This window comes from Penicillium cataractarum, assembly GCF_028827025.1.
Source record: "Penicillium cataractarum strain IBT 29864 chromosome Unknown utg000007l, whole genome shotgun sequence".
In the NCBI taxonomy this organism is placed as follows: Eukaryota; Fungi; Ascomycota; class Eurotiomycetes; order Eurotiales; family Aspergillaceae; genus Penicillium; species Penicillium cataractarum.
The window spans coordinates 123,532-150,151 of NW_026622743.1; the positions used below are offsets into that span (position 1 = coordinate 123,532).

At 51.3% G+C, this 26,620-nt stretch overlaps 8 protein-coding genes across 8 annotated transcripts; all 8 read right to left on the reverse strand.

The window, feature by feature from the left end:
* Positions 1-92: 92 nt before the first annotated feature.
* On the reverse strand, positions 93-935 carry N7496_007682 (uncharacterized protein; the record flags this gene model as incomplete). The annotated part of the gene is made up of 1 exon (XM_056700601.1): positions 93-935. The coding sequence occupies one exon, from the start codon at positions 933-935 to the stop codon at positions 93-95; it is 843 nt and encodes a 280-aa protein (XP_056552664.1).
* A 428-nt stretch (positions 936-1,363) lies between these two features.
* N7496_007683 (uncharacterized protein) lies at positions 1,364-1,988 on the reverse strand (the record flags this gene model as incomplete). The annotated part of the gene is made up of 2 exons (XM_056700602.1): positions 1,364-1,390; positions 1,446-1,988. Coding segments are annotated over 2 exons (570 nt in total), but the record flags the coding sequence as incomplete, so codon positions are not given.
* Positions 1,989-2,050: 62 nt separating this feature from the next.
* On the reverse strand, positions 2,051-2,536 carry N7496_007684 (uncharacterized protein; the record flags this gene model as incomplete). The annotated part of the gene is given in 2 exon segments (XM_056700603.1): positions 2,051-2,378; positions 2,394-2,536. Coding segments are annotated over 2 exon segments (471 nt in total), but the record flags the coding sequence as incomplete, so codon positions are not given.
* Positions 2,537-5,643: 3,107 nt separating this feature from the next.
* N7496_007685 (putative G1/S-specific cyclin Pcl5) lies at positions 5,644-7,777 on the reverse strand (the record flags this gene model as incomplete). The annotated part of the gene is made up of 2 exons (XM_056700604.1): positions 5,644-7,250; positions 7,357-7,777. 2 exons carry the CDS (start codon positions 7,775-7,777, stop codon positions 5,644-5,646), a joined length of 2,028 nt encoding a protein of 675 aa, XP_056552667.1.
* A 2,647-nt stretch (positions 7,778-10,424) lies between these two features.
* N7496_007686 (putative aminotransferase) lies at positions 10,425-12,142 on the reverse strand (the record flags this gene model as incomplete). The annotated part of the gene is made up of 7 exons (XM_056700605.1): positions 10,425-10,480; positions 10,618-11,125; positions 11,220-11,297; positions 11,383-11,703; positions 11,771-11,900; positions 11,964-11,994; positions 12,061-12,142. The coding sequence occupies 7 exons, from the start codon at positions 12,140-12,142 to the stop codon at positions 10,425-10,427; spliced, it is 1,206 nt and encodes a 401-aa protein (XP_056552668.1).
* Positions 12,143-12,952: 810 nt separating this feature from the next.
* On the reverse strand, positions 12,953-13,471 carry N7496_007687 (uncharacterized protein; the record flags this gene model as incomplete). The annotated part of the gene is made up of 1 exon (XM_056700606.1): positions 12,953-13,471. One exon carries the CDS (start codon positions 13,469-13,471, stop codon positions 12,953-12,955), a length of 519 nt encoding a protein of 172 aa, XP_056552669.1.
* A 688-nt stretch (positions 13,472-14,159) lies between these two features.
* Positions 14,160-17,060, reverse strand: N7496_007688 (uncharacterized protein; the record flags this gene model as incomplete). Its single annotated transcript, XM_056700607.1, has 1 exon — positions 14,160-17,060. The coding sequence occupies one exon, from the start codon at positions 17,058-17,060 to the stop codon at positions 14,160-14,162; it is 2,901 nt and encodes a 966-aa protein (XP_056552670.1).
* A 2,505-nt stretch (positions 17,061-19,565) lies between these two features.
* N7496_007689 (putative tRNA-splicing endonuclease) lies at positions 19,566-26,184 on the reverse strand (the record flags this gene model as incomplete). Its single annotated transcript, XM_056700608.1, has 4 exons — positions 19,566-19,664; positions 19,738-19,860; positions 19,932-26,100; positions 26,162-26,184. 4 exons carry the CDS (start codon positions 26,182-26,184, stop codon positions 19,566-19,568), a joined length of 6,414 nt encoding a protein of 2,137 aa, XP_056552671.1.
* Between the last annotated feature and the right edge of the window lie 436 nt (positions 26,185-26,620).

Genomic DNA, 26,620 nt, shown 5'->3' on the forward strand with positions numbered 1-26,620 from the left:
ACTATCTCTGTCGGCGTCTTGTGTATCTACAAGTAAAGACCGGACACGGCCGAAGCAAGAGAAAGAACTGAGATATCATCGACATGGACAAATCACAGAGCACCATGGCCCTTCTTCTCCCCGGGCAATCGCACATCCTCCCATCCACGTCCATCACCCACACCCGGCAGACTACCATGCTGACGGATCCCCTTCCACTCGGTAACGTTCATCCACCCGATCTGCTGCACGTCGCCAAACCCACCGATCCAGTAAACATGCGTGACAACCAGTCGGGCCCAGTAGCTCGCATGCGGGGATCCCGGGGTAGCGGGTAACCAGTACTTCGCATCGGGATGGGACTGGAGGAAGCACTTCTCCAAGCTGGCAGCAGCAGCGACCGATAATTCGGGGAGAGTATCCAGATACCCGAATAGAGTGATACGCGGCAACGCAGCTGGACTAGGAGGCAGGCCTGGATAGACGGCGCCCGCATCAGAGAGATGATCCCACCAGTCGATTTCAAGACTGAGGTTCGAGCCGGTGCCGATATTTCTGAATGTCGTTGCCACGCGCAGAGCTAAGATAGTCGGGTCGCCGTTATCTCCGTGCGAGAGGTTCTCGGGGAGAATCCCGTCGCAGTCAGCGATATACTCGCGAAGACCGATAGGAAAACCGGCGACCTCGGCAGGTGTGCGGGACGAGGCGGGGATGTGACTGGGGAAGGTGGTGGAGATAACACCAGAGGGAGAGAGTGCGAGTAGACGACGGGCCATCAAAGTAGATGTAAACCAGGATGGACGGGTGAAGGTATCCGCGTCAACGTCGTGGGGGGAAGCTGCATGGTCGGCATATTTCAAAACGGCCTGATCGTCGACGTACGGGATGGCAGAGGCCGAGGTTAAAGTAGAAGAGCAGAGGGCGAGAAGCCCAGTAGTCCAAGTTTTGAAAATCATAGTTGAGGGAAGTTCCAACGGTTCTTAAGCAAAGCCGATCAGGCGTCCCGCGAGAGCGAGAAGTTGGAGTGCAAACGGTTAAAGAAGTAAAGCGGGCGAAGAGGGGAAAGTGCGGAGAACAACGGAAGTTGCATCATCTGATCTTATCTGATGATCCGATAGTCCGCACTCTCATCTGACCATAACTATAGTAACAACTATAGTAATAACTATAGTGTTTATAACTAGAATCTAAGGACCTATAAAATCGACGCCGAAAATAATAGCCTCTGGCGCTAGAAACGGCTACCTTTCTACCTATAACTTTAGACGGTAAGCCACCGCCTGGGGTAAGCGCGGAGTGAATGCTGGGATAATGGATGAGGCTAAGGCAGTGCAAGGTGGCGGTATATACTGGCGTGGTCTGACAAACTAGCGTCAGCTCACACAATGATCTTCTCCAGCTCAGACAATATCTGTTCATTGACGATTAGTTATGCGACAACTCAATATTTTAGCTAACCAGCTTACCTTTTCAATGTAGCGGACTCCAACCAATATGCCATCCTCATCTTCAAACTCCCTTTCATCTCCGAATCTCTGATTGTTTTTGTCCAGGCAGGTCAAACACGAGATAACAACGTCACTACATATCTGGCCCATCACCGCTGGCAGACGCGTTAGGGCCTCCCGGCCAAGGATATCCTTGATCAAGGTAGCTGCCCTCTGTTGGTCCCTAGCTCCAATGCGTCCCTTAATTGGTAGCTCCGGGCTGGGAGTAATGAACTTTGGATCTTCCGAGTAGCAGACAAATGAAGTCCAGAGACCAATCTCCAGCAGGCAGACTCCGACACTATAAATATCACGTTGCATTGTGTATTCCTCTTCTGGGTGGAGGTCCTGGCGTTTAGGATGTCGGTATAGGTTCCTTTCCCATGTATTGTCGCCCGACATGTATGTCCGCCCTTCTGCCAAACGGAAGCGCTCAAACCCGACCAGAGACAGCTTTCCTAGGCCATCGGCGGGCTGTTGAAGGAGGAGGATGTTTTCGGGGAAATTGTTCTTGTGCACCATACAGGACGAGTGGAGGAATACAATTTACCGAGCAAGTGATACTGCTAATTTGACGCGCTCGTTCAGGGAATGGCACGTTGGTGATATTGAAAGGAGATAACGAAGGCTTCTAGGTCGTGCATGCGTAAGCTTCTCCGGGATAGGGAATCCCTATTAAAACCGGTGATCTTTTGAGTCCATGGGTCACGATATTGGATGGCACTGTGACAGGGAAGAAAGCCAAAAAGCTCCGGGTCAACATTGGAGAGAACGCGCGCCAAATTTCGGACATCTTTTACAGTCTGATCGATGTCAACTTGCTCCCTCGCTGGAATATAGTCGATGACAAGCTGCCGACCCGAGTTGCTGTCGGTAGATGCAGTAGAGAGTGGAATCAACTTCTGGTCTTTTCTACATCTAGGTCACGTAGGAGGCGTTAGAATCAGTTCCTGCGGATCATCGTGAGAAAATAGGGTTTGTGTATATTGTATAAGCGGGTTGGCCAGAGTATAGTCCGTACGCGGACGGAGAGAGGCTCGAGGACGAGGAAGAGGCGATTGAAGGGTGCACTCTAGAAGATGTAGGCTGGATGAAGGTCCCATTTGAGAGTCAATCCCTGTGATTTGGTGTTACTTGCGACCTCATTGGGTTTGGGAGGTAGAGTATCACCGTCCGCCAGGGATGTCTTGTTATCCGTGAGAATTTCATCAGAATAAAGTCAAAGTGGACTATCATATCACGAGAGAATAATCACAAGGTTGTGCCATTATCTAATCTCGTGTTGCCTCATTTCTGGTGTTCATTGTAGACTTACGCTGCTGTAGCGAGGTGAGGACTTAATCGACTGATTCCTAGATCTGCAAACTACCACACCACCAGTGTCTGTTTCACCGCTGCATTGTAGTCCGCCGTATTCTAGTCTTAGTTTTGCTAGTTCGACTCGAACCCTTGATATTCGGCCTGCAAAGGCTAAGCTCTACTAAGTTCCGGTCGGTGCCGTCTTGGCCTGTCTTAGTTGGGGTTTCCGTTCCTAACCACGGCCACCTCCTCCGTTGATATGTCAATTCCCACCTCCACCAGTAATCCGGGGTTCATTTATATTCCGACCTACCTCCCCATTGCGCCTGGCACGCTCACAGGCTGTGACACATATCGGAACTACACAGCCGCCGCGTCTCTAATGTTTGACACCTCAATTTGGAACACCACGCTTGATTTCGACTACACGCTTCTCAACCGCTGTTCTATGGTCGTGATGTTAAATCAAGTTACGGTTGCCTAGCTTATAGAGTGGAATCTAAGTCTTTTAAATGACACGAGCACCTGCTCCCTATAGCCTAGATATAGCTACTGTGTCCTGAAAGACGCGAACTCCGGTAAGTCTTAACCTATTAACGTCGTGCTTAGTTAAAACTTATCAAAGTAACAGCCACCTCATACGACTATGATAGTAGCTACTGCGTAGCTGATAGCGCCACGGAGCCTACTACTGTGTCAAATTGTAACTGTTTCACTGAGGTATTTGGATATATGGTTGATGGTAAGAGGTTTCCAAAAAAAAAGCATATGAATATACGCCCGACAGGAAGGTGGTCGGTCGACTGACGTATACTCTAGATACTACATGTGCGGAACTTGCAGAAGATGTTGAGATAACAGAAGCCGATTTGCTGATATGGAATCCTTGGCTGGCTGGCGATTGCAATACTCAGCTCTTCTTGAACCTTACTGAAAATGATGCGCGCTCAGTGTGTATTGGGGTCGATACTGACGCAACGACTACAACGACGTCGAGCACCTCCGTAGCCCCAACTCCAACCGATACTATTTCAGGCTGCCAGGAATTTTATGCTATTGTCTAAGGAGACGATAGTTCAAGCATCGAGACCGAATTTAGAATAACTCTCGCACAGTTTTACGCATAGAATCTAAGCAGTAGGTCTCTCTTTCCCCCTTAACTTATATCAACTACACCTAGCAACCATGAAAAGAAGGAAAGGAAATGAACACATAAGAAAAATGCTAACCAAGGCTAAATAGTCGGGAGTGACTGTACCAATCTTTGGCTTAACGAGGCATATTGTGTCAAGGGCCCAGCGACCACCGCAACCACGACAGCAAGCGCTGTCCCAACACAGACTGGTATTATGTCTAATTATGATGCGTACTATACAGTTGTGGAAGATGATTCGTGTGCGAACATCGAGAGCTTGTATAGTATTACGTTTGCGGAGCTATACGAGTGGAACCTAGCTATTGGATCGAATTGTGAGAATTTGTGGGTAGGGTATGCTGTCTGTGTGGGTGTTTCTTCATAGGCACACACGAGAGAAGCTTATCAGCGATACACCTGGATGAGAATGTTGGATGCTCGATGGTTGTTGGCCGTCAGGTGTCTCTGGAAGACGTTGAAGAAGAGCTTCTGCAACTTCTGGTTCGATTTTATGTAATCTAAAAGGCATCCTGAGAAATTGCTGCATGAAAGGCAAAAAATGAAACCTATTGTGAAGCATGTTTTGCCGTGGAATGAAGTTACAATATCGACTGTCCAGGAATTCCTCCTTTTATGCTAGGCTCGCATGTTCTGTCATTCATAGATAGGGCATAACATCACTAGATCAACATAGCACCATGAGCAACATTCTTAGTTATACGGACTGTTTCTTGTTCCGATATGTTCCACAAGAATATAATAATCATCAATAATCTCTAAGCTGGTCCTAAAGTCAACCATAAAGCTAAACATAGCAATCAATGCAGACGCGGAGAGCCCGAAGGCAGCATCATGCAGCATCCTCAGAAGCGGGGAACACCTGTGCCACAGCCACAGCCACAGTTACATCTGCGCCACACTGCCGAGATCGGAACACGGCACGCAGCACGGCGCAAATCGGAGACATGAGTCACTATGGTACGACAGCCTAGAGACAGCCCATGCCGAGCCGCACTACCACAAGCGCAGGTCGCAGCCTACAACTCTGCCTAGAATACGAGAGATACGAAGAAGAAAGGACCAGAAATACTGCGATCAAGTAAATGTACGATTGGCTATCCGTAGATGCGAACCCTTTCCGCCCAGACGCCGAATCCCCCGATGATGCCCACATGGTGCCATGCAACCCATAGCGCCAAGTAGATAGGATAGGAAACAAAAGCGCAGGTCTTGTGCACTGCAGCTCCATCCGAAGAACAGCGGGATGTCAAGGTAGATAGGTAGGAGGTAGTAGTAGTAGTAATAGTAACCCCAGGTTGAAGGGGATATGGGTAATAGTGATAAAAGCGAGGGAAACCAAAAAAAAGAGTAACGAACCGTCCCATGCCCACCACACTCCGTGCAACGAAACAAAGTAGAAAAAAAGGATGACAAAAGAGGATGACGAGGGCAAGGAACCACGTGCATCGTACACTTGCAAGACCATTTTTGGTGGTAACTTGCGCGACAACTGAGTGGGGAGTCCGGGTTGAGAGGGGAGTATGTACAAGAGAGGTTCAACCCGGCACTCAGTTGCCAAAAGAGAGAGGGATAAGTATAGGGTAGTAGGGGAAAACGGGGTTGGGGAATCATCCGAAAAAACCACGAGGCTTTTGGTTGAAACAATCAAGAAAATAAAAAAGACGGGCTTTTTCTAATCCTCAAAAAAACAAAGGAAAAATCCCAGAAAAGCACCAGTCCCGTTTAGTTCAGGTAGTCTGCGCGAATGCTCGGGTTGAGAGCAATCTTGCGCGCCTCGCTGCCACAGCAAGCCCGCTTCATGCCAGCGGGACCTGAAAGCGACGATCCGTTCGAAACCAGGAACGAGTTAGCCAGCTGCCCGTCGGGAAGGACGGATGCAGGAACGCCAGATGCGCCCGCATCGATCAGATGGCGAACGTGGTTCTGGAGGAGCAGATCGTCGGAGCCAGTACGACCGCGTTTGCGACACTGGCGGCGCTCGGGAGTAGCACCCGACAACTCGCAGAGACTCCGGGCAGCTTCGCTCAGACTAGAGTCCAGGGTAAACGAGGACAAGTCCGGCGCAGAGCCCATCGCACCTGGGTAGTCAGAAGAACTGTAGAGATCCACCAGAGAAGTCGTCTCGTCGATCGGGGACGCAATCGCCAGAGTCTTGCGACTCTCCTTGAGAGAGTTGTTGGTGCAACGCAAGGTGGCCGTCACGGCCAGGCGAGAAGGAGCTGGGCAACCGGCACCTGAGGCGCTGGAAGAGACCGACGAAGATCGCGAAGAGCGCGACGACAAAGTCGACACGTCCGAGACCATCGAGTCTGGAGACGAGGCCGATGAAGCCGACGAGGTCGAGCGAGCCAAAGAAGACCGACGAACCGCAACCGGATATCCATCATACGACGGAGCCCGGGAACAGAACGAGAGCGGCGGGCGCTGATCAAGAGTCGAGCGCGCCATTCCCAAGTTCTGAGCCTGGGACATCGCAGTACCGATGGAAGGACGGCGGGGGCCACATACACTCGCAGCAGGAGTGCAGGCAACGTGCGACTGAGGGGTCATCTGAGGCGTGGGCAGCATCTGAGGGCGGGAGATGGTCGGCATCGGCAGATGCGCGTACTCCAGGCGAGGCGTGGGCTCCATCGTCCGAGGCAGGCTGCGCGGGCAGGTGGGAGTCTGTTCGCGCGACATGGAGCGAAGCGACTCGATGCTCGGAGCACTGCGTGGCGAGGGGGAGTCGGCCAAGCCCAGATCCATACTACCCATCGAGACGGGAGTCATCGGCTCAAAGTCGAGAGACTCCAACTCGGGAGTAAGACGAGGCAGGACGGTGCGCCAGCACTGGCCCTCACTAGCTGGGAGGCCACCAGCACCGGGGGTCAACTTCAAGACGAGGTCGGTCCAGCGCTGGAAGGTAGCTTCGGAGATGTGCAGGCGCCATCCGACAGCCTCGAGGAACATCAACTCATTCTGGTTGATCTCCAGTGTGTTCAGCCCCGAGATCTTACTCCACGCGCGGGCAGAGTAGTTGCGATCTTGGAGATACTTAGAGGCCAGGATGAGAGCCGCCAAAAACATGCGGCGACCACACTGCATGGCCCGCATACACGACTGATTCCGAGGTTGCTCCTTGGTAAAGTCGTGCGAGGGCACATGGGACTTAATCTTAATCAAATAATATAAAGCCACCTGCAGGGTGGAGTAACTAGTACGTGAACGACGAAGGGTTTCCTGGATAAACGTCCGCAGAGGAAGAACTCCTTTGGAACCCGTCGCGGCATCACTTCGGGATGCCGCGGCAGACAACGGCCAGATGTTTTCGACGATTTGCGACGCCGTATCTTCACGAGACGAAGCAAAGAGAAACCGATTTAGCCGGATGTGGGGGGACATTGGGGGGGGGGGGGGGGGGAAGGAGGGGGAGAGGATCTCCCGATCAAGACTTACCGACGAGGTTATCGACGAAATTCACCTTCCGCTCGGACTGCCGGAGCAGACATGGCGGAGGCCGCGCGGCGGAACCGTTGGTCGCAACGTTGGTGCGCCGAGGATGCATACGCAGCTCGGCAGGCACAGCACCATCGAGCTTAGGAGGAGCTCCCTTGGTAAAAGCACGAGGGCATGTGGCCATAGGTCTCCCGAGTGTCTCTCCCTCATTCTCCCAAATCACGTCGACGGGGTTGGTCGCGGTGGATGAAACCGAACTCTGTGAGGCGTCGAGCGAAAAGACCGAGGAGGAAGAGGAAGAGGCGGAGGAGGCAATAGAGGAAGGGTAAGGATGCGCGTGAGGCGCTTTGGAGCTTGGGTTAGAGATGTGTAAACCCAAGACGTCCATCCCCGACATATCCGGAAGCGTAGAGGGGTTCATGATGTGATGACTGATTCGGTGGCGGTAACAGTCACGACTCAAAGGACTTTTTTCTCAGGAGCGACCGAAAGGTTAAGAAGAGGATGATCCGATTTTTGGAACCGTAAGTTTGTTTGTCAAGATACCGTGTAGCAAGGAACCGGGAACGAAGGCCGAGAAGACAGAAGCCGTCTTTTTGCGGGAGGCGACGGCAAAGCCTTTTAAAAGGTGAAGATCGCCAGGGTGACGAGGAATAATTAAAGAAGAAAGGGAGACCACCGACGCGACTGACTGTGTGATGAGAGTCGGCAACGGAGGTGGCGTGTGTAAACTGGAGTGATGTGTTGTGGTGGTTGGGGAAGAAGAAGAGAGTAAGAAGGAGGAAGGTTAAAGAGATCAAGAGTGTAAACGGAAAGCAGGAACAAGTGGGGGGATATCAGAGTAGACAAAGGGGAAGAATATAAATCAAGAGTGGAATATAGAGAGTCACAGGAGACCGATCGCTTGGTGTTGCGGCTATGAAGGACCGTGGCAAAGCTGGTTGATGACTCGAAATCAAATTTAGATGGAGACGGAACCAGCGATGACGGAGACGAGATCGATAGCGGCAACACGGGCGATCGGGTGGGAGGAGGCAGTATACATTTTGATGAGGCTCGAATAGAGGATTAAAGGAAGAGATCCAAGGCACCTAAGAGTCCATGAACAGGCAGTCGTGACCGTTCAGGGCTTTAGGGACCAGGCAGGATTGGGGGCGAGAAGGGGGCGCGGTTAGGCGTTAGGCGGCAGTTGATAGTTAGAGAAGGAGAGGAGGAAAAAGAGATGAGAGGGAGAGAGGATGAGAAAGGGAGGCGAAGTTTGTCGAAATCGGGTATCGGGGGGGGAAAAGAGAAGGAGTCAGGAGGGCGAGCAGAGGTTTTTTTAGGCTCACGGGTATGACTCCTTGGGGTGGGTGGATGGATGGTTCCGAAGTTGACTAAGAGGGGAGAGGGGGGGAGTGGAGGAGAGAGAGAGAGACAAGAGGCGAAAGTTGGGAGGAAGAGAAAAGTGGAGAATGACAGAGTTCGGGGGGAGTCAGTTCGGTCGGTTCGGTCAGTTTAGAGAGAAGAAGAATCAAGTGAGTTGGGATGTGGCGAAGGTGGCGGGAAGACTCTGGACAACCCGGATGCGGCCGGGTGACTCAAATATACTCACGATAATCAGGAACAATACAATAGTTATCATATAATGATAGTAGTTAATACTACTATCATCGTGATTCTACTATCAGATTCTACTATCATATTCTCTCCTAATCTAGCCCTATTCTTGTCGGGTCGATGTTCTCCGTACTTTGTTCATCCCCAAGTATACTCTACACCCTAAAGTACCCGATCCCTCTACATACTCTAGTACTTACTGTAGTAGTCCTTTCATAATTTACTTGGGTACTCATCTACTCCCTCCCTGATTCGTCAGTCTATCCTTTCTTGAGTCATAACTCTACCCTGTTTAATAATGAAGGTGAATAATAACGGATTCCCTCCCCTTAGCGTTGCCACGCTGTTCTTCCCCCGGCCAATCCACGCCCGATCGTTCTGATTTTTGCCCCACGGGCCCTACCATTATCCTCCTTCTTATTGGCTATTCGTCCCAAATCCTCTGGCCAGTTGGGCCTTTGTCAAAGCCACGCCAGTCGCAAGATGGGCAGGGCTTAGGCCCTGCCCTCCGATCGGCACTATTCTTGGACTGACTTTGGACAAGGAAGCCTCCATCCAAGCCCGCTGAGCCACCATGGTCTGACCAACTTGGATGAAGCCAGAGAGTGAAAAAAAATAATAATAGACACTTAATAAGTACGCAGCAATAAAGGAAAGCAAGCGGCCTATCGGGTATCCAAGCGGAACCACTGGGCTGCAAGAAAGAGGAAAAAAGAGGTTGGGGAGCCGGGCAGACCTGCAGACCAGCATGAACTACGGAGTACTAACCACGTCAACTACGTAGTCAAATGCCGTCCGCTATCGCAATGCGGAGAAACTACTAAGCTCCGTAAACTTGATATACTCCATCTCCAGCCTTCTCTTCCTAATCAGTCCTAGTTCATGTCATGAGATTATACTGGAGGTTGGGCTGCCAGCCTATGACTGTTAAAGCAAAAAAGACCCTTGGCATGTAATAATATGTACAGTCTATGACAGCGACTACAAATTAATTTATATCCCTGTTCACTTCCCGGGCGCTTACGATTATTATTAGCAACCAGCTAGACAGAAAGGCAAAAAGGGGAGCACTGACAGCGAGCTGAAATCATCTCGTATTCCATACGCCCAGCTCGGATTCTATGACCGGCAGGAAGCTTATTATGATGATGACATTTTAAAATTAAGAATAAGACTGGAAAGTATGAATTATTACCCTCTTTAGGACAAAGTTTCGTTTCTCTATCACAGTATCACTACTATCGGCGCTTTCTATCTTCCATATCGTCACGAAATCAACCCAAAATGACGATATCGGCAAAACGCCGGCATCGGCCCCCACATAAAGTCACGAGGACGACAGTCCTCCGTAGACCGAGCACCATGGAAATGGCTATCAAAGAACCGAATCGATATCATCAGGTTCCTCATTTCCATAGTCCATCAAATATGACTCATTCTCCCACCGATATGCCACTCCCGTGATCATTCTACAACTCTGCCAGAGCCTCCTGGAGAACGGTCACTAGCCCCGCCACCTCCGCCTCTGTTGCCTGATTAGCGGCCCCATACTTGACGATATACTTGAGTAACGTGATGCGATGTTCAGGTCCACAGTGCCCTGAAAAGGCTGAAACCGCATGCACGCCATAATGCCATTACAAGGCAAGGGAAAGCACTCACCAGTATTGTAATGCAACAAACTCACTCTCACCACCCCATCATCCACATCCTCCAATCCACACACATCCTTCAATAACCGATGACTATACATATGGCCACTCCGGAACCCATACGCAGACCGCGCCTCAACAGCCTCAACCAACCGCTGACTCTGCACCCCGGACACGACGAAACTAATTACCGGCACCCGTAGCTCTTGACTAGCCGATGGCTCACCGATGATCGTGACCCGGTCATGCGCAACCAGGAACCGCAACAGGATGCCCTGCAGGCGTTCCTCATGCGCGACCATGGCCGTCCACGTTGCGCCGGGATCAGCACCAAAGTACGCCACCACGGCGGGGATACTCTGGGTGAGCTCGTAGTTGGCCGAGGCTAGGTTGAGCTTTAGGTCTAGCGTGTTGGTGGGTTTGAAGAAGTGTGCTAGCGAGTTGATTTCATCATGGATGCGAGAGGAGGCGTAGAGTTGTGCCAAGTGGGGACCGTATACCTTGTACCACGAGAATGCCTGTTTTTGGGGGTCGGGCCAAGAGTGAGTAAGAGAGCCTCACGATAAGCACAGAGTATGAGTCAGTTGTCGTATTGGGAACGGCTAGACTTACGTAGAAATCTACACCGAGGGCTTGAACGTCGACTTGGCGATGGGGTGCGAGGGCGACACCGTCAACGCAGAGGAGTGCCTAGTTGAAAGGTCATGAGTTAGTGCAAATACCTCTTTGGGAATGGATATGTTTGGCGATATCGTAAGATGCCAGATTTACTCACTCTCGGGTGAGCATGGACAGCATCGGCAATCTCCCGAATAGGACTAATAGTGCCAGTGATATTCGAAGCATGTGGACATGCAACCAGACGAGTCTTGTCTGACAAGAGGGTTTTCAAATCTGCAACATCACACGTAGGATTCTTTGGGTCGGACGATGCCCACCACTTCACGGTTAACCCGAGGCGCTCCGCGATGCGGGCCCAGGGTGCACTGTTAGCCTCGTGGTTGAGCTTGGACACGATGAGCTCATCGCCAGGCTGGAACTTGAGTGCCGTAGAGAGGTTGTGTAGTAACTGGGTGGTTGATACTCCAAGGCTGATCTGTGAAAGTGTGTCAGATGAATGGATCCTCCTGCTAATATGACAAGCTTAGTGTTGGGACACTTACCTCTTCTGGCTGCGCATTGATAAAGCCTGCCGCAGCCTTATATCCATTTTCATAAGCTGCAGTTGAAGTCTGAGAAGTCTTGTAGGTAGCACCAAGCTGGACGTTGGTATTCAGCAAGTAGGAGTGAATACTGCGCGTTGTAACTATTAGCTATCGTGCCTTGGCGATATACTATCTTGTCTAATAGACTCACGAATCCGCAACGGTGCCAAGAACTTGACTTCCTCCTAAACGATATCAGTAACATAGTCTATGACATACTTTGACTTGATACCGATGTCACTCCCTACCTGCATTATCCATGTAAATCTGCTCTCCTTCAAGAGCTGGGAATGCCGCTCGGGCAGCAGCCACATCCAAAGCAGACGCCATGTTGAGATGTTGGTTTTAAATAGGTATATAGTTAGTCCTGGACCTCTGAAGATTGATTAATGTAAGTTGCACAACTGAATTTAAGGAGTCGATGTTACCTCCGTGAGGGGTAGTTGTGAGGTGGATCTCATTTGATAACGGATTTGTTCCGGTGGGTTCGTGCTTTGGACCTGAATCTCGCCATGGAGATGAAATTTCGAATACATCGCTAGATGAATTGAATCAGCTTAGATCAATAGCTCATCGAAGCCTCATTTACAACTACTGAGGAATCTGTACCCTTGCTGGGAATTCAGAGAAGCTGGGAAATCTACTTACCCATTATAGTTCGGGCCGTGTTCCGGGAAGCCTGGAAATATATATCCAAAGCCTCAACACAGAAATGCAAATACACAAAGAACAAACTATATACTGGAATACAGGTAGCATAAAAAGGTATACAAGCAAAGCAAATCGACTTATCAACGCTAAAGAATTTTGCTTCGATCGGGTATATGCCATGAGAAAAGAAACCCCCGTAAGAAAAACAATCAACACGAGTAAAAACACAGCCCGAAAACCGCAACCACAAGACACCAAGGTATCAATCGACATCGCCCCAGATTGAGAAAAAAGGAAAAAAAATAGACACAATAATAGAACATTGAGATAAAATCTATCTACCGCGACGAACGAGCACCCGCCGCGCCAGGACCACCTCCTCCATGCGCGGCATCATGCACCACGCAAAGAAGATACTTGCGATCCGGCACGACGACAATCTCATGTTTCCTTGTACGCATACGCAACAACTTGATTTCATCCTCCTCCTCACGATCCCCCCTGCCCATCCTGATCTTCTTCCCTAGGCGTGGTGGAACCCGTGCCATTCGCATAGCTCCCATACTCCGCATCCAATCCGCTCGACGAATGTCCATTAGCAGTAGACTGCGTGGTAATAGGTCGAGCCAGGGAGATTCCCAGCGCAGAGGCGCTGGAGACAAAATTGAAGATATGCGCAGCCAGCGCCTCTGCCTGCGAGGGCTGATACGTCGTTGGTGTCGGGGATGTTGGGGAGGCAGGGGACGAGTCGGAGGATTGTGCGGTCGGAGTTTGATCGGGGGTTGATGAGGTTGGTGGTGTACTGCGAGGAGAAGTGTTCTCTGGAGCGGCGAGTTGCCCTGTGCTTTGGATGATGGAGCCGTCTTTGCGAGAGAGGATCAGGGTGGATTGGACCCCCGGGCGGGAGGTGAGGTGTGATAGGAGCGCGGTGACATGTTGGGGCACCTGTTGTGTGCGCTGCTTCGGTGGTAAGTTTGAGGATGTAATTGGAAGGATAGGACTGGGCATACCTGTGGTGGGTTGGCCATGCTGGGCTGCGGGGAATGTTGAGGGAGTGAAGAGGTGGGAGCGGCGGACGGTGTAGGGGAGGTGTATGTTTATGAGGGTCAACAAGATACGAGGAGGCTTGTAGTCCTTGACAATGGGTGGTATTTTCTTTCTGATACCTGCGCCGGGCAGTTACAGTGAATCAATTAAATTCGTAGATCAAAAGAACAAAAGACAAACCTCTCTGAGAGCCCAAAGCCAGCGGGAGCTCTGACGGGACCCAAACAGAGATGACTAAGCGGATCACATGGGGGTTCCAAGGTTGCCTTCTGGAAGGTTTCCTATTTGGGAATCGACATTGGAGAGTACAAAAGTACCTAACTAGTGCTACATGAGTTGCCTTCTCTATATCTACAATAAGACGTATGAAAAGACCATTTCTTTTCGTGCAGATCGAAAGGGTCGAATAACTTAGGGATAACAAAGTCCAGCAATCCGATTGAATCAATGATAAATGTAAATATGAAATGGTATCGTCGAGAAAAGTTATAAACACGATTGAATATCATCCCAACCAAATAAAGAGTATAAGAAACCAAAGATCGTCAAAGCTTTCAGAGATCGCATCACATCATCAGTAAGAAGTGACAAAGAATGTGAAAAACAAGACCAATAATAAATCGACCTCAAGCATAAACGAATCACCATCTTAGCGACTTCTCGCCATCCGGGCACCGCTCATACTCGATTTATCCGACATCCACCCACCACTCTCAATATCCTCCATCCTGTTATCCGATTGTCGCACATGAGGCCGCCCCTCACGATACGACCCGGGCGTCTCGAACCCGCTATTCTCACTGCTATGTGATGAACTGACCCAGCTCTCCGGACGTGGCGTGAACCGACTCTGATACGGACTCGGATGGCTTAGATGAGAAAAGCCGGGGGGGAGAGCAGAATCACCTAGGCCTTCAAAGGGATTCTTGACGCCGGCATTGAGAGCGGCCATCAGAGCGGCCTGAAGAATTTGGTTCTGGCGTTCCAGGTTGGCGACCCGGTCCTCAAGGTACTGAGTCATCTGGCTGGCGTTTGGTTGAGGGCGGTGGGTGTTGTGGGATTCACGAGACCGACGTGTAGGTTGAGAGTATGTTGATTGAGGAGACATGGCACTCTTTTCTAGAGTACGGCTGGAGCGGCCTTGAGGTGTTTGAGTTCGGATGGGATGAGGGTAGCGTAGGCGGCCGTGACTGGGGCGTGCATCCATGGTGGCATAGCCCTGATGAAGGGGATGAGCACGCGTGGGATGTTTCTCAGACGTGCGATGAGAGCGTGTGGTGTCTGCGCCAGGACCGAAGCCCTCATCGTCCGAGGATGGAAGTGGAGACTCGCAGCGACTTGGTTCAGAGGACTCGGGAATACTCTCGTGGCGCAAGCTGCTGCGGGAGCTGTTGCTGCGGGAGATCATAGAGGCCCTGTGGTGACCCACAGCGAAATGCAGGTCCATGCCCTTGGACGAGTGCAGACTCGCTGGGATGGGGGCAGTGTAATTCCGACCCCCTTGAGGACGTTCAGGGAGAGGTTGCGTCGGAGGTTCAGAGGGGAGAGCCGCGGTAGGTGGCGGCGAAGGCAAACCGAAGGGGAGGTTATTGCGATCCAGACGAGGATCGATCCGGAGTGTTCGAAGAGGAGGAGGAGGAGCACGCTTGTCATGAACTTTTGTCGGAGTCATTTGTCCTAGAAGCGGAGAGTCGGCAATCGGTAGACCCTCCTGTTCCTCATGATCAGGGCTTTCAGGTAAATCTTGCATGCGTGGAATACGAATGCTGGATGCACGTCGCCGAGGCGTGCTCTGCTCTGGGGATGTTGACTTTGGCCGCTCGGGGGTGTGAATAGATTTGGCATTATCATGGTCGGCCACCGAATCTGCCTCACCTGCGTATCCAAGTGCGGTTGCAGCACGAGTATCGGTAGGTGGCTCATTAGCCTGTGTCTCGTCAGGGCCCGGTTCACATGGGTGCTCTGCGATGGGCGAAGGATGTGAGGGCTCAACATCCGGAGCTTTCAGAGTAGACCGAACTGTGCGAACAGTGGTAGTAGTTTTGGCATCCGGAACAGCTGGCGGTGCACGCCCAGGTTGTGGGATCGATGGTAAAGGCCTCGTGGGTGCTGGAAGAGGGAAAGCCTGGAGGGTGCCCATGGCCAACGACGGTGGACGAGCCTTGGTCTTGGATTGTGTGCTTGGCTGAGAATTGTTGATTTCAGCCGTGGCAGACTCTGTGGAAACTGCAGATGTCGTGGTAACCCCAGAGCAACGTCGAGCCCCTTCGTCTTTTGATCTCCTCGACGAAATATCAGATGGAGTTGACTTCCCTGGCTTAAGCTCAGATGCCCCAGGCGGAGACTCTGTACCTGCCGATGAAGGCGGATTGGGAGGCCGTTGGTACTGAGGCACCGATGAAATCCTCCATGCGTTTTTGCTAGACATGCGTGGAGGTGCAACGTCAGGGAAGAGCTTCAACGATGGCTGTGAAGGGGGACTTCCGGACGAGCTTGAAGTGGATTTGTCCGAAGTCTGGGTAGCCGTCTCAGCAGGCCCAATGGATTGGTCAGGCTTTGACTCGCTCGAAACAGATGGACGTGACAATGCCGGTGTATCCTCACCGACAGGCTTGATGTTGAGACCTTGAGTCGTAGGTTTGGTGTCAGGGTCCACAGTACGCATGTTTGAACCACTTGCACTGGAATATTGCCGCCCAGGGTCATCCTGGGAGACACTTCCCAATGTTCCCGCTGTAGATGTGGGTGGGGACATCGGTCGATCGCTGTTTGAGCGAGAGTAAATAGAGCTTGAAAGTGGGAGTGTCGGCGACGACTGAGATGCACTATTTTGTTCACCCCGAGATGCGGCACCACTTGAAGAGAGCGACTGGTACGGCGGAGGCGATGAATCGTCGAACTGTTGTGACAAGGACACGGCCACGTCGACCATTGAGCCGAAATCACTGAGATCCAGAGAGGCCAAGCGACGTTTGAAATCGGAAGGTCCCTTCTTGGTATCATTGTCCAGCCATGGCTGTCCGATGGTCTCGACATCCTGCTTCTTGGACTTTGAGAATGTGCGCTCCAGGCTATTCTTCGAACTGATGCTGGTCTTGGCCGAATGGTTGCTTCTTGGCTTGGGAGCCGGAAGGAGGTATCCCTCCCTTTGGAGTGCCTCGATCTGGCGTTGATTGTCATCGAGCTTGGATTTTGGGAATAAATCCTTTTTCTGACGCTGCGTGAATTGAAGTAGACGACGATGTAATGGCTTTACTTCCTTTGCCATTTCCAATTGCTTTCCTTTTGGCTCCACGGATTCAGTGACCACAGGCAACGCCGTAGTACTATCCGGCGACGTAGGTGCCTGCACAGACGAAGGACCCGGTGTAGGCGTACTCTGGGCGGTCTGAAAGAAGCGAACGAGATCTGACAGATTTTCATTTCGGGACGGTCTCTCAGCCATGCCCGCTGAGCGGGCCTGTGGCCGAGGAGGAGACACCTGTGCCCTTGGGATCATACCCCCTCGAGGAGGGGTGGATACCGTAGATCCAGAGACCGAAGAAGGCATAATTGATTGCCTACGTTTGGATTTGGATGGGAGTGGATCAGGCCGCCAGGTCGGGACTATTGGACTCGGTGCAACGGCACTATCATGTACAGTGTCCCGATGATGCATAGGGGCATCAACTGGTTGACTTTCCAATCGAACCGTTCGTATTCATAAGGAGTTCTTTAGTTGGTTGTTCGGCTTTCCTTGATGGTTTGTGTTCAATGGCTCAAAAGGAGTAGACACTGTCGCGTGTTAGAAGAGTCATATCGAACATTATATTCTCCATAACTCACCAATTCAAGGAGGAAAAGCCCAAAACAGTAGGCACGAGAGCAAATCTGGGGGTATCAAGACGAGGAACGGAGACTGGGGCGAACTGAGAGACAAGTATTTACGAAGACGAGCCACTATGTACAAGGTGAATGGTGTGGCAAGTCTTTCGGAGCAAATGAGCGCAGTAGGGGGGGAAAGAGTGGACTGGAAAAACCCAGCTGAAACGAGGCAACCAGAAAAAAGTCAAGAACCCGACAAGTGGCAAAGGAGGGAATTGCTAGTTTTTAAGGATATAGGTACAGTAGCTCGGTCAGGAGCAGTTGAGCTGTCGCATCTAGGGTAGAGAGAGAGGGGGGTGCAGCCAACGCACCGCCATCCTGGGTTCGTCGATCCAGATGCAGGAATACTGTAGTTTTGGGGCCCGCCCTCGGCGAGCGGATAGCCTGGAAAGGGCCACCGATACGGTTGAAGTTAAAATCATTGGTTTCTAGGGCGGGAGAGAGGGGTTGGAAAGGGGACAATATTGGCAAATGCAGGCTCATTGAAGGGGTTCGTTCTCCGAGGAACCTTTGAACCGAGCCCGATTGTCTGGGAAGAACCATAGATGGTTCATCACTTTTGCCATGGGCAAGATGTCAGATTCAAACCGATGCAGCGGGTCATCTGGGTACTTTCAGTACGATGGTAAACGCGTCGAGGAGTCTGACGGTGGGCGGCAGTGCTGCATGGATTTGCAATATGACACAGCAGCTGGTGGAGTTGGCAAACTATTTCGGCCTCGCCCGTCTTCTAGCTGCAGGCGATTAGTTTGGGGTCCTCAGTGGGGACCCGACAAGATCAGATTGCAGCTCTCATTTGTGCACTCTGATCGCTCTCTGGTCCTTGTTGTGCAACACAAGCTGGCGCATGGCGACCGTCATATCGAAGCCCGCAGGAGAGACAAGACACGAGAAACGAAGGAGGAGTTTCCTCCTTCATTATGCTGCGCAAGGGATGGAGCTTTTTTTTCTCTCTCATCAGAAACCAGTCGATCCTGCCGACCCGATAAACCGGACGAGCTGGGCCCCGCGTACGAGAGAAAGTATAAACGACGTCAGGATGTGAGCTATCAGACTCCTAGGGGGGCAGTTGACGCGGGCGCCGATCCAAGTCGATCCCGTTGATCCAAGCTCAGGGATCCCCGGGGCGGGAACGGACAGAGACGATCATTCTGAATGAGTTGCAGCTGGAGTTCTGTTTCGTGGTTGCTAAGCAGACATGGTGGAAGGAGAAATGATGGAGGGTGGAAGGGGAAGAAGTTGTTGTGTGGGAGTGTTTCAATAAAGCGGCAATAATAATGCACACTGTACAAACCCTACAAAAAGGATGAATTTTGTGTCTACGAAGTAGCCGATCGATCTATCGAATATCGACTCTCCACCACCCTTGCAGTAGTCAAAAGATCCACCTTGGACTAAGTACAGTACTTATGATGACAGTTGAGCCTGTTCCCCTTTCAACCAGCCCCTGTACGGTCCTCTCGCTTTTATTCTCCGGCCACATCCCACCGTTCAATCTGCAGGATCTGAACAATTCTTATGTATCCGAGGATCGTCTTCCGGTTTGCGATCGCAAAAACGGAGCCGATAACGCCTCTCGTGCGCCACCGTAGAGTCAAATGGGAGACTCGCATAAGTAGGCAAACGGCCAACGTACAGCAAACATGGTGGAATCCTTCGCAAGGAAAGCAACGGAAGAACTTTATCCTAGAAATCACCAGAGTTGAATTAGGTCGATGTTTTACAGTAGAATGAGCCATCTCTCTACGAGGTCACTATCCATATGGCAGTCAATGTGATGTGGTACTAAGACGGTTTACCACCCATTGATATTGTGATAATGTATGCTTCGCTGGCTGTAAGGATATGCCTATGGGTACAAGATCGAATCTCAAACGTGGGAGGATTCTTGAAAACGCCTGCGAATGCTGTGCAGCAGGGCCGAGAACCTTATCGACTCGATTTTCATGACGAGTCTCGGGTAGATGGGCTGCTCGACTCTATTCACTGCTGCAAGAGAGATAATAGAAACAAATGGTTGGTTTATGTGGCCGGGTTGTAATGTGACAGGGAGAGATGTGATGGTGGAGATCGGGGTGGAGATCGTGGAGCAGAAGGACACGGAAGGAGGGATCCGAAGAAGAAAACAAGGTTGAGAGAAAGCGAAAATCAACACAATTCATCGTGAGAAAGAGTGAGACACGGTGGCGCTCTACTTTTGTTTCGGCTTGGGTCGCCGAATGAACGGGTCTACTTCTTTCTTTTTGCGTATGATTGGGGGACGCGGCTTGGGCTGAGCAGGATGAGGAGCCTAAACGTGAGAAAAAAAAGACGTGAGCAAACCTATCTAACAATCTTTAGAGCCAGACGACTTCGTTTCTTACCTCTGTAGCATTTGAGCCAGGTGCAGAAGGACCACCACCACCACCACCACCACCACTCGCCGACGGTTTCTTTGTGCCCGATAGCGGAGCGGGGCCGCTGCGAGCAGGATTACTAGCAAGGCCCTAAAATTAAGTGTCAGCATGGACAAATTTTGTTATAGATCAGATATGGCAAGGATTGAGATTAAACTTACAGGTGGCAAGGCTCGCGGTCCCCTAGGCGCATTCGGTGGTGGACCCGATGGACCGGTACGCGGCCGTGACGCCTTCGGTCCATCGGGGGGCTGCTCATTTCGCTTTCGCTTGTTGCCAGTGTTCTCATTGGGAGCCGAAGACGAGCTGCTGGACACGGCGATAGTGGGAATCTTGGGATCATGGCCACCCATCTGGCGTTGACGCTGACGCTCGGCATTTTGCTTTTGATAATCAAGACGACGACGCTCTTCATTGGCGATACGGCTCTTCTCATGCTTGGGAAGCGGCTTGGCCACGCATTTGATAGCAGCATGACCTATCTGACCACACTCTAGGCAGCGGATGGCAGGGCAGTTGAACTTGTTGTGACCAAACTCGCGGCATCGGTAACACTGGCCGCGGGCAACCTCCTTGGCGTCGTCGTTATCACAGTTGTGAGTGAAGTGCTCGTTGCTGCCGCAAATGCCACACATCTTGGTCTCGTCCAGACCAACGGCACCACCAGAGGGACCATCAGGGCGAGGCGTAGGAATAGAGACTGGTACGGTGGCCACAACTGGCCGGGGCCCAGGGCCAGCCTGTCCCGAGGAAGTTTGAGAAACCGACACATTATTGACTGGCGGGTTGATGGGAGCGGCAGTCGGCGCAGCTGGGGCTGCCGTGGTTGTAGGAGGAGTAGCCGCGTCAACATCAACCATTTCAACCTCCTTGTAACCAGTAAATTGAGGTCGCTGGAGAAGCTTTGGAATATTGCCTTCGGTGTAGAGCTTACGCTCTCGTGCGTTTGTGATGAGACCTCGCCAGTATTGACCCTGCATTAGGGCGCTAGAGTTACCTAACACCCAGAGAGAGGATTTGGCACGGGTGAGACCGACGTTCATACGACGGATATCGGACAAGAAACCGATACCGTTGTTGGAGGCACGCACACAGGAGAAGATGATGACCTCACTCTCTCGACCCTGGAAGGCATCGGTGGTGTTGAAGTCGACCTTTTTCAAGATATCCTCACCGTATGTAGATGCAAACTGGTTTCTCAACTCACGTAACTGGCCCTTGTATGGAGTGATAATACCAATCTTGTTTACAAAGTCGTAGTCCTTGACATCCGTGACCAGACGGTCATACAGTTGCATGGCAACCTGAACCTCCGCGTAGTTGATAAGAGAGCGACCTTTGGGCGCACTATGGTGCATACCCTGGACATCGAAAAATCGGTACGGACTGAGTAGTTCGCTCTGGTGCCACGGGCGAACACGCAGCTTGTCCATATCGGGACCATCCTGAAGCTTGCCATCGTAGAAGGTGAGGCTGGGGAAGGCACTGATGTCTGGATGCATACGGTACTGGACGTCCAGCAGATGCACATCCTTCGGGTAATTCTTCTGCATGCGCACGAACAAACTTTGTTCGTACTGGAACTTCGATGCCATCTTCGACAGGACGGTAGGCGGCAACTGTTTAGGGTCACCGACAAGGATACACTTAGAGCAACCGTACTTGAGCGGGATGAGGGCGCTCAGCTCGATACATTGAGCCGCCTCGTCAATAATGACAGTTTCAAACTCAACGTTCATGCCCAGGAAGATCTCGTGTCCCGAACCGCTGAGCGTGGTGCAAATGACATGAGCACCGTCGATAACCTCCTGCTGAATGCGTCGCTTCTGCATGTCCGCATTGCGGGCCAGAGTGGAGACTTGGTCGCGGGCCTTGTCAATGTCTGCACTCAGTTGAGTTCGCTTTTTCTTCATCAACTCAAACTCGCGCTCCAACTCTTCGGGTGCTTGGATTCCCTTGGCTCGGCAATCATCAAGACTAGATCGGAGCTCCTTGAACTGAGTGTCAGTCTTCTTGTGCTCGTCATAAAGTTTCTGCATATCCACGTTGTTTGATGCAGAAGGGCTTTGACTGATGCGGGCATTGACCATCTCGTCAAGGGTCACATCAAGAACTTTGGCATTGATGGCATCGCTTCGGCCCAAACGAACGACCGAGATCTTTTCTACGCGACCATGACGAGTCTTGACGCCGTCCTTCATTCGCATGACCAGTTCGTCGACAGCGGCGTTACTGGGTGCGCACACCAGCACTTTCCGGGAAGTCGCAGGTCGGGAGTTGCCAATGGAGACTGCAACCTTGCTGAGGACATTGGTCAAGAGACTGCCAACGAGAGCGGTGATAGTTTTGGTCTTTCCGGAACCGGGGGGACCCTGAATAAGGGTAAAAGCATCATTATCCATGGCTGACTTGATAGCCTTGGCCTGGGCACGATTGATCTCGTAGTTGTCCATGTAAGGCTGCAAAGTGGAATCTCCGTATGCGAGGAGTGGTGACGGCTTGGCAAGCACAATCTCTTCACAAAGATCATAGTATTCCAAGGCCATCAGAGCACCGTATTCACGCTCTACGGGGGTCAACGAGGTAACCTTGACACCAAACGCTGTTGAACCAACAGTGAAGGATTGAAGGAACTTGTTGGGTCCCGGGTTCATACGGTAGGTAACCTCCATCTTTCCACCTTTACGATTGACATGGGCAACTCGAGCAAGGATATGTGGAGCGCTCTCGGTCTCATGCGGCTTTGCAGCGTTGGAGAACAGAACAAGATCGCCTTCGCTGATAAAGAAGTCCTTGGAAGGTAGACCGAGAGGCAAGGTACTGACTTCAATCCACGAATCCACGGTCAAGCGGGTCATAACCTTGACCTCAAAGGGCCGGAAGGAGGAGGCGCCTTCTTCCTTGGCTGACTGGAAACCTTGCCAGGCTTCGAGAATCAACAGGGGCTCGAATGTGTTCTTGTATTCCATGGGAGAACGGAACGAATTCGAGACAAGGGTATAGTCTGTGCGCTCCGAGGTAGATGGGAGATCGCCAGTTGCAAAATAATTCCAGGAAAGAATCTTGTGGTGCAAGGACGAAAGATCCGGGGACAGACGGGCACGCATATCCTTCATGGAACGGTGACGCTTTACCTTCCTTATGGGCATCTGCTGGGGGGTCTTCTTCTGCTGCTCGGAGGCGTCCGTGGCATCGGACTTCTTGGGCTTCGCGCCGAACAACTCTTGATCTAGTTCATCCTCACTTTCAGTATCGCTGTCCGAGCCAGACGAAACCATCATACTATCCAGGGGAATTGAATGATCTATACCCTTCACACCAATACCTTTAAGGCCAGAGCCCTGCTCGGCCGTTTGTTCCGCAACCCCACGTGCAGGCACGTTCCTCTTGAGTTTCGCCAACTCTGCCATATCTCGTTTTCTCTTGGCCTCTTTCTCGCGCTCGCGTTTTTCGCGGAAGGACAGGACGCTGGTCGCATCATTCTTCAGACGTTGAGCAATGGGGCCCTTGGGCAACCCAGGCCGTGTCTGAAGTGCAGTTGAGGCGGCCATCCCGAGAGAGGATTGAGCCTTCTGCTTGGCAGCAAGGGCGACGCGATTTTTGTTGAGTTCAACAGAGCGAGAAAGGTCCAGGAAAGTTTGGTCAGAGATTTCGTCAAAGTCGTCATCACTGGGGACGCGAGAGGAAGGAGAAGACGGGGAAGAAAGGTCGTTGGGGCGGCGGGCAAACGAAGTGATGGAAGATTGTTTCTTCAGGGAGGCCGTGGAAGCAGTAACGACAGGCTTTTTCGTGTAGGCTTCAAGTGAGCGCACAAGTTCTGCCTTGTCGCGACTGGTGAGGATTGTTTTGATTGTCCCATGAACGGCGGTGCCTTCAATGAAGCTCAACGCGTCTGCCTTCACAGTCGTCACGTCCAGGCTACCCAATCGCCTCAAGATTTTCGAGACAAGCGCGACCAAGGACGTGGCCAGATATTCATCCTTTAGACGCAACCACTTCACCATGGCACTCATCGTGGTCGTAGGCGATTTAATGAAGTTCTCCGAAACTGCCTTTTGCGCAGTATCTGCTCCCCCCACGGCACCCAGAAAGACACCATATTGGTCGAAGAGGAAATTGGCAAATTGAATGGTATCACGACAGAAATCAAGCATGACTTCCTTGTCATTACCACGCATATGCCAGGCCTCCGTCTCGTCAAAGATGGTGGTTAATGATTGCCACAGGAATTCCCACAGTTTCTGAAGCGACAGGATCTCCCGCCGGTCCACGAAATTTCGCGTACGCAGCATACCCGTCTGGCTATTACACAGAATCTCTACGATATCAGTTCCCGTATGCAACATTCTTGGAGCAGGTGCGAAGGTCTTCATGTTGGAAATCCGTCGGAAGGACCAACTCATGCCATACATGGATGTTGTGAAGAATGACTCGAGGAGGTAGGAGATTGCATCTCGACGTGCGAATTGACCGCTGACGTTCTTGATGAGATCAACGGCAGCTTGGTAGGTGTTCAAATCCGCAGCGAAGAGGGTCGAGATAAGCGCACTACTGGTATCCTGGCTCTGGAAAAGAGGTTTCAGGTGTTCGGGTGGGAAGTCTGCCAAACGTTCGATCATCTGACAGGAAAGGCGGGTGAGATGGCCATAGATCATGTTGAAATGCGTCTTCTCTTTGGTACCATCGCCCTTGGTGGGGAACTTTTCGAGACCAACGAGAGGCAGGACACCCAGCAGAGCAGCTGTCGACAGTGCAAGGTTATCTTGACGAAGACGCTTGATCACTGCCTCCCAGACGGGAGCAGAATAGGTAGAGACGCCATGTGAAAGAGTGTCGTGCTTTAGAATGATCTCGTAGTCACTCTTCAACGACTGACACTCGAGAGCTAGAGTGTTGCGAACGACATCCATGCATAGAGACTTGATCTCCTCTTGGCGACCCTGCTCAATATTGAATACTGGTGGGCTGAGAATGACGTTTATCGTAGCAGCCACCACGTCCATGGTCTCTTTGAGCACCACGCTGTCAACCGAGCTTCTTGAAGCTTCATGGTCCGTAAACCGGCGGAGTGTAGTGAGCAGGCTGTTCAGGCCAACGTGAAAGCAGTGATATCGAGCGAGGTTAGGGTATTGGCCATCTTGGAGATGCTGTAGCAGTTGCGTGGACAAGTACCGACATGCAGAGGGTTGATGGTGGCCTTTGAGTGATGCCAGGAATGGACTGATCCAGGATAGCATATCTTTCACGGCAGACTTCTCATACGCCTCACCTTCGGTGGTCTGCATGAGGAAGGCCTTGAATTGGTAGTTGGCGAAGATCTGTTCGACGATGGCCTGAGGAGAAATAGTTTGCATGGCGTCCCAGAAGTCAACTGGAGCTTTCTCAAGCAGGATCTGAATAGTATTCAAGAGGAATCGGAGTCCCGGGGTTTGTAGGTGTAGATGGTCCACAGACAAGCGGCAAGGATCAATATCTAAAGCACGAAGGTTATGTGTGATTTGATCTTTGTCTAGCTTCCGCACAATAAGCTGCATCCCCCGCCACAGGCGCTGGATGACTGCAAGCTGTGGTTGTACTTGATTAGCAGCTTGTGAGCCAGCCTGCAAAGCACTGAGAAGACCATCTCGAATTGCCCATTCAAATTCCTCACTAGTTGGGGGTCGAACGTATCGCGTCCATGTCGAAATAGCCCAGAAACTGCGAGCTTGGTTCGAGTCAAAGAGGAAGCGAGTAACGGCAGGGACATAATCAGAGATCTTCAAAGACCTTTTTGATTGAATGAGTTTGAATGGCTCATCAAAATGCTCCTGGAGAAGTTGATCATTTCGCAGCATCGCCTCGCAGCTTAGCGTCTCGAAAATGGAGAGCAATGCAGCACGGTCCAAGACACTTAGATTGATCTCTTGCGGAGGGACATTTTTGAGCTGTGCGGATGCTGTAGCCAGATTTCTCGTGATGCGCTTAATGTCCCATTCATCCATTCGCTGGGAAAATTCCTCAATGTCTTCATCTTGGTACGACTCCTTGAGCTGGTCCATAAGCCAGACCTTGCCGGTGTAGTATTGCTTGATGCAGAGGTCGCATTTTTCCAAAGACTCGTCCAGTCTGCTCAAGACCCAAGTCTGTAGCTCCTCTACACCATCGGCATTGTAGGCGAGAATACGCATGGATAAGAGGAACTTTTCCTTGCGCTCCTTGGCCTCTGCCACGATGTCCTTGGTGCTCTTTCCTTGTTCGTTCACTTGATTTGGGTCGTCATAGCGTCCATAGTCATCTTCACTGTGTCTCGGGCAAAGTAGGTGGGTGCCTTCGGGGAGGGCCTTCAGCTCCCTATCAGAACGGACTTTGGTCAGTAACCGTAAACCATCGATGAGAGACATGTTCGACTTACCCAATCGCGTCCACAAATTCCATGATTCAAGATCTCACGGATTACGGATATTGAAGATTGAACCCAAAATCCCCCGCGCATATCCTGTTCCACCAGAATATTTCACCTAGCACATTGCCTTCCAGTGACTTTGGGCGACTTTGGCGGCAGGTTTGCGGAGAACGGGAATGTCCGATTCAAGGTGGAGCTGGGCGAGGTGACAACGATGCTTTAGGCGGGGGGTTCCTTTTCGTAGGTGGAGGGGGAAAGTGCTCTGATAGGCAAACTTCTAGTCGGCACTATGGGGCAAATCATCAGATTCGTTTCAAAAGTAAGAGCGCAGCAATACTCAAGGCGATGCGAGCTTGAGTGAGAGGAAGGCAACTTCCGGCATACCTATGGGCAATGTGGAGGAGGGGAAGGTCAAGTGAGGATAGCTTCCTTGGCAAATCAATCTACCGAGAAAGAGCTAATAGAAAT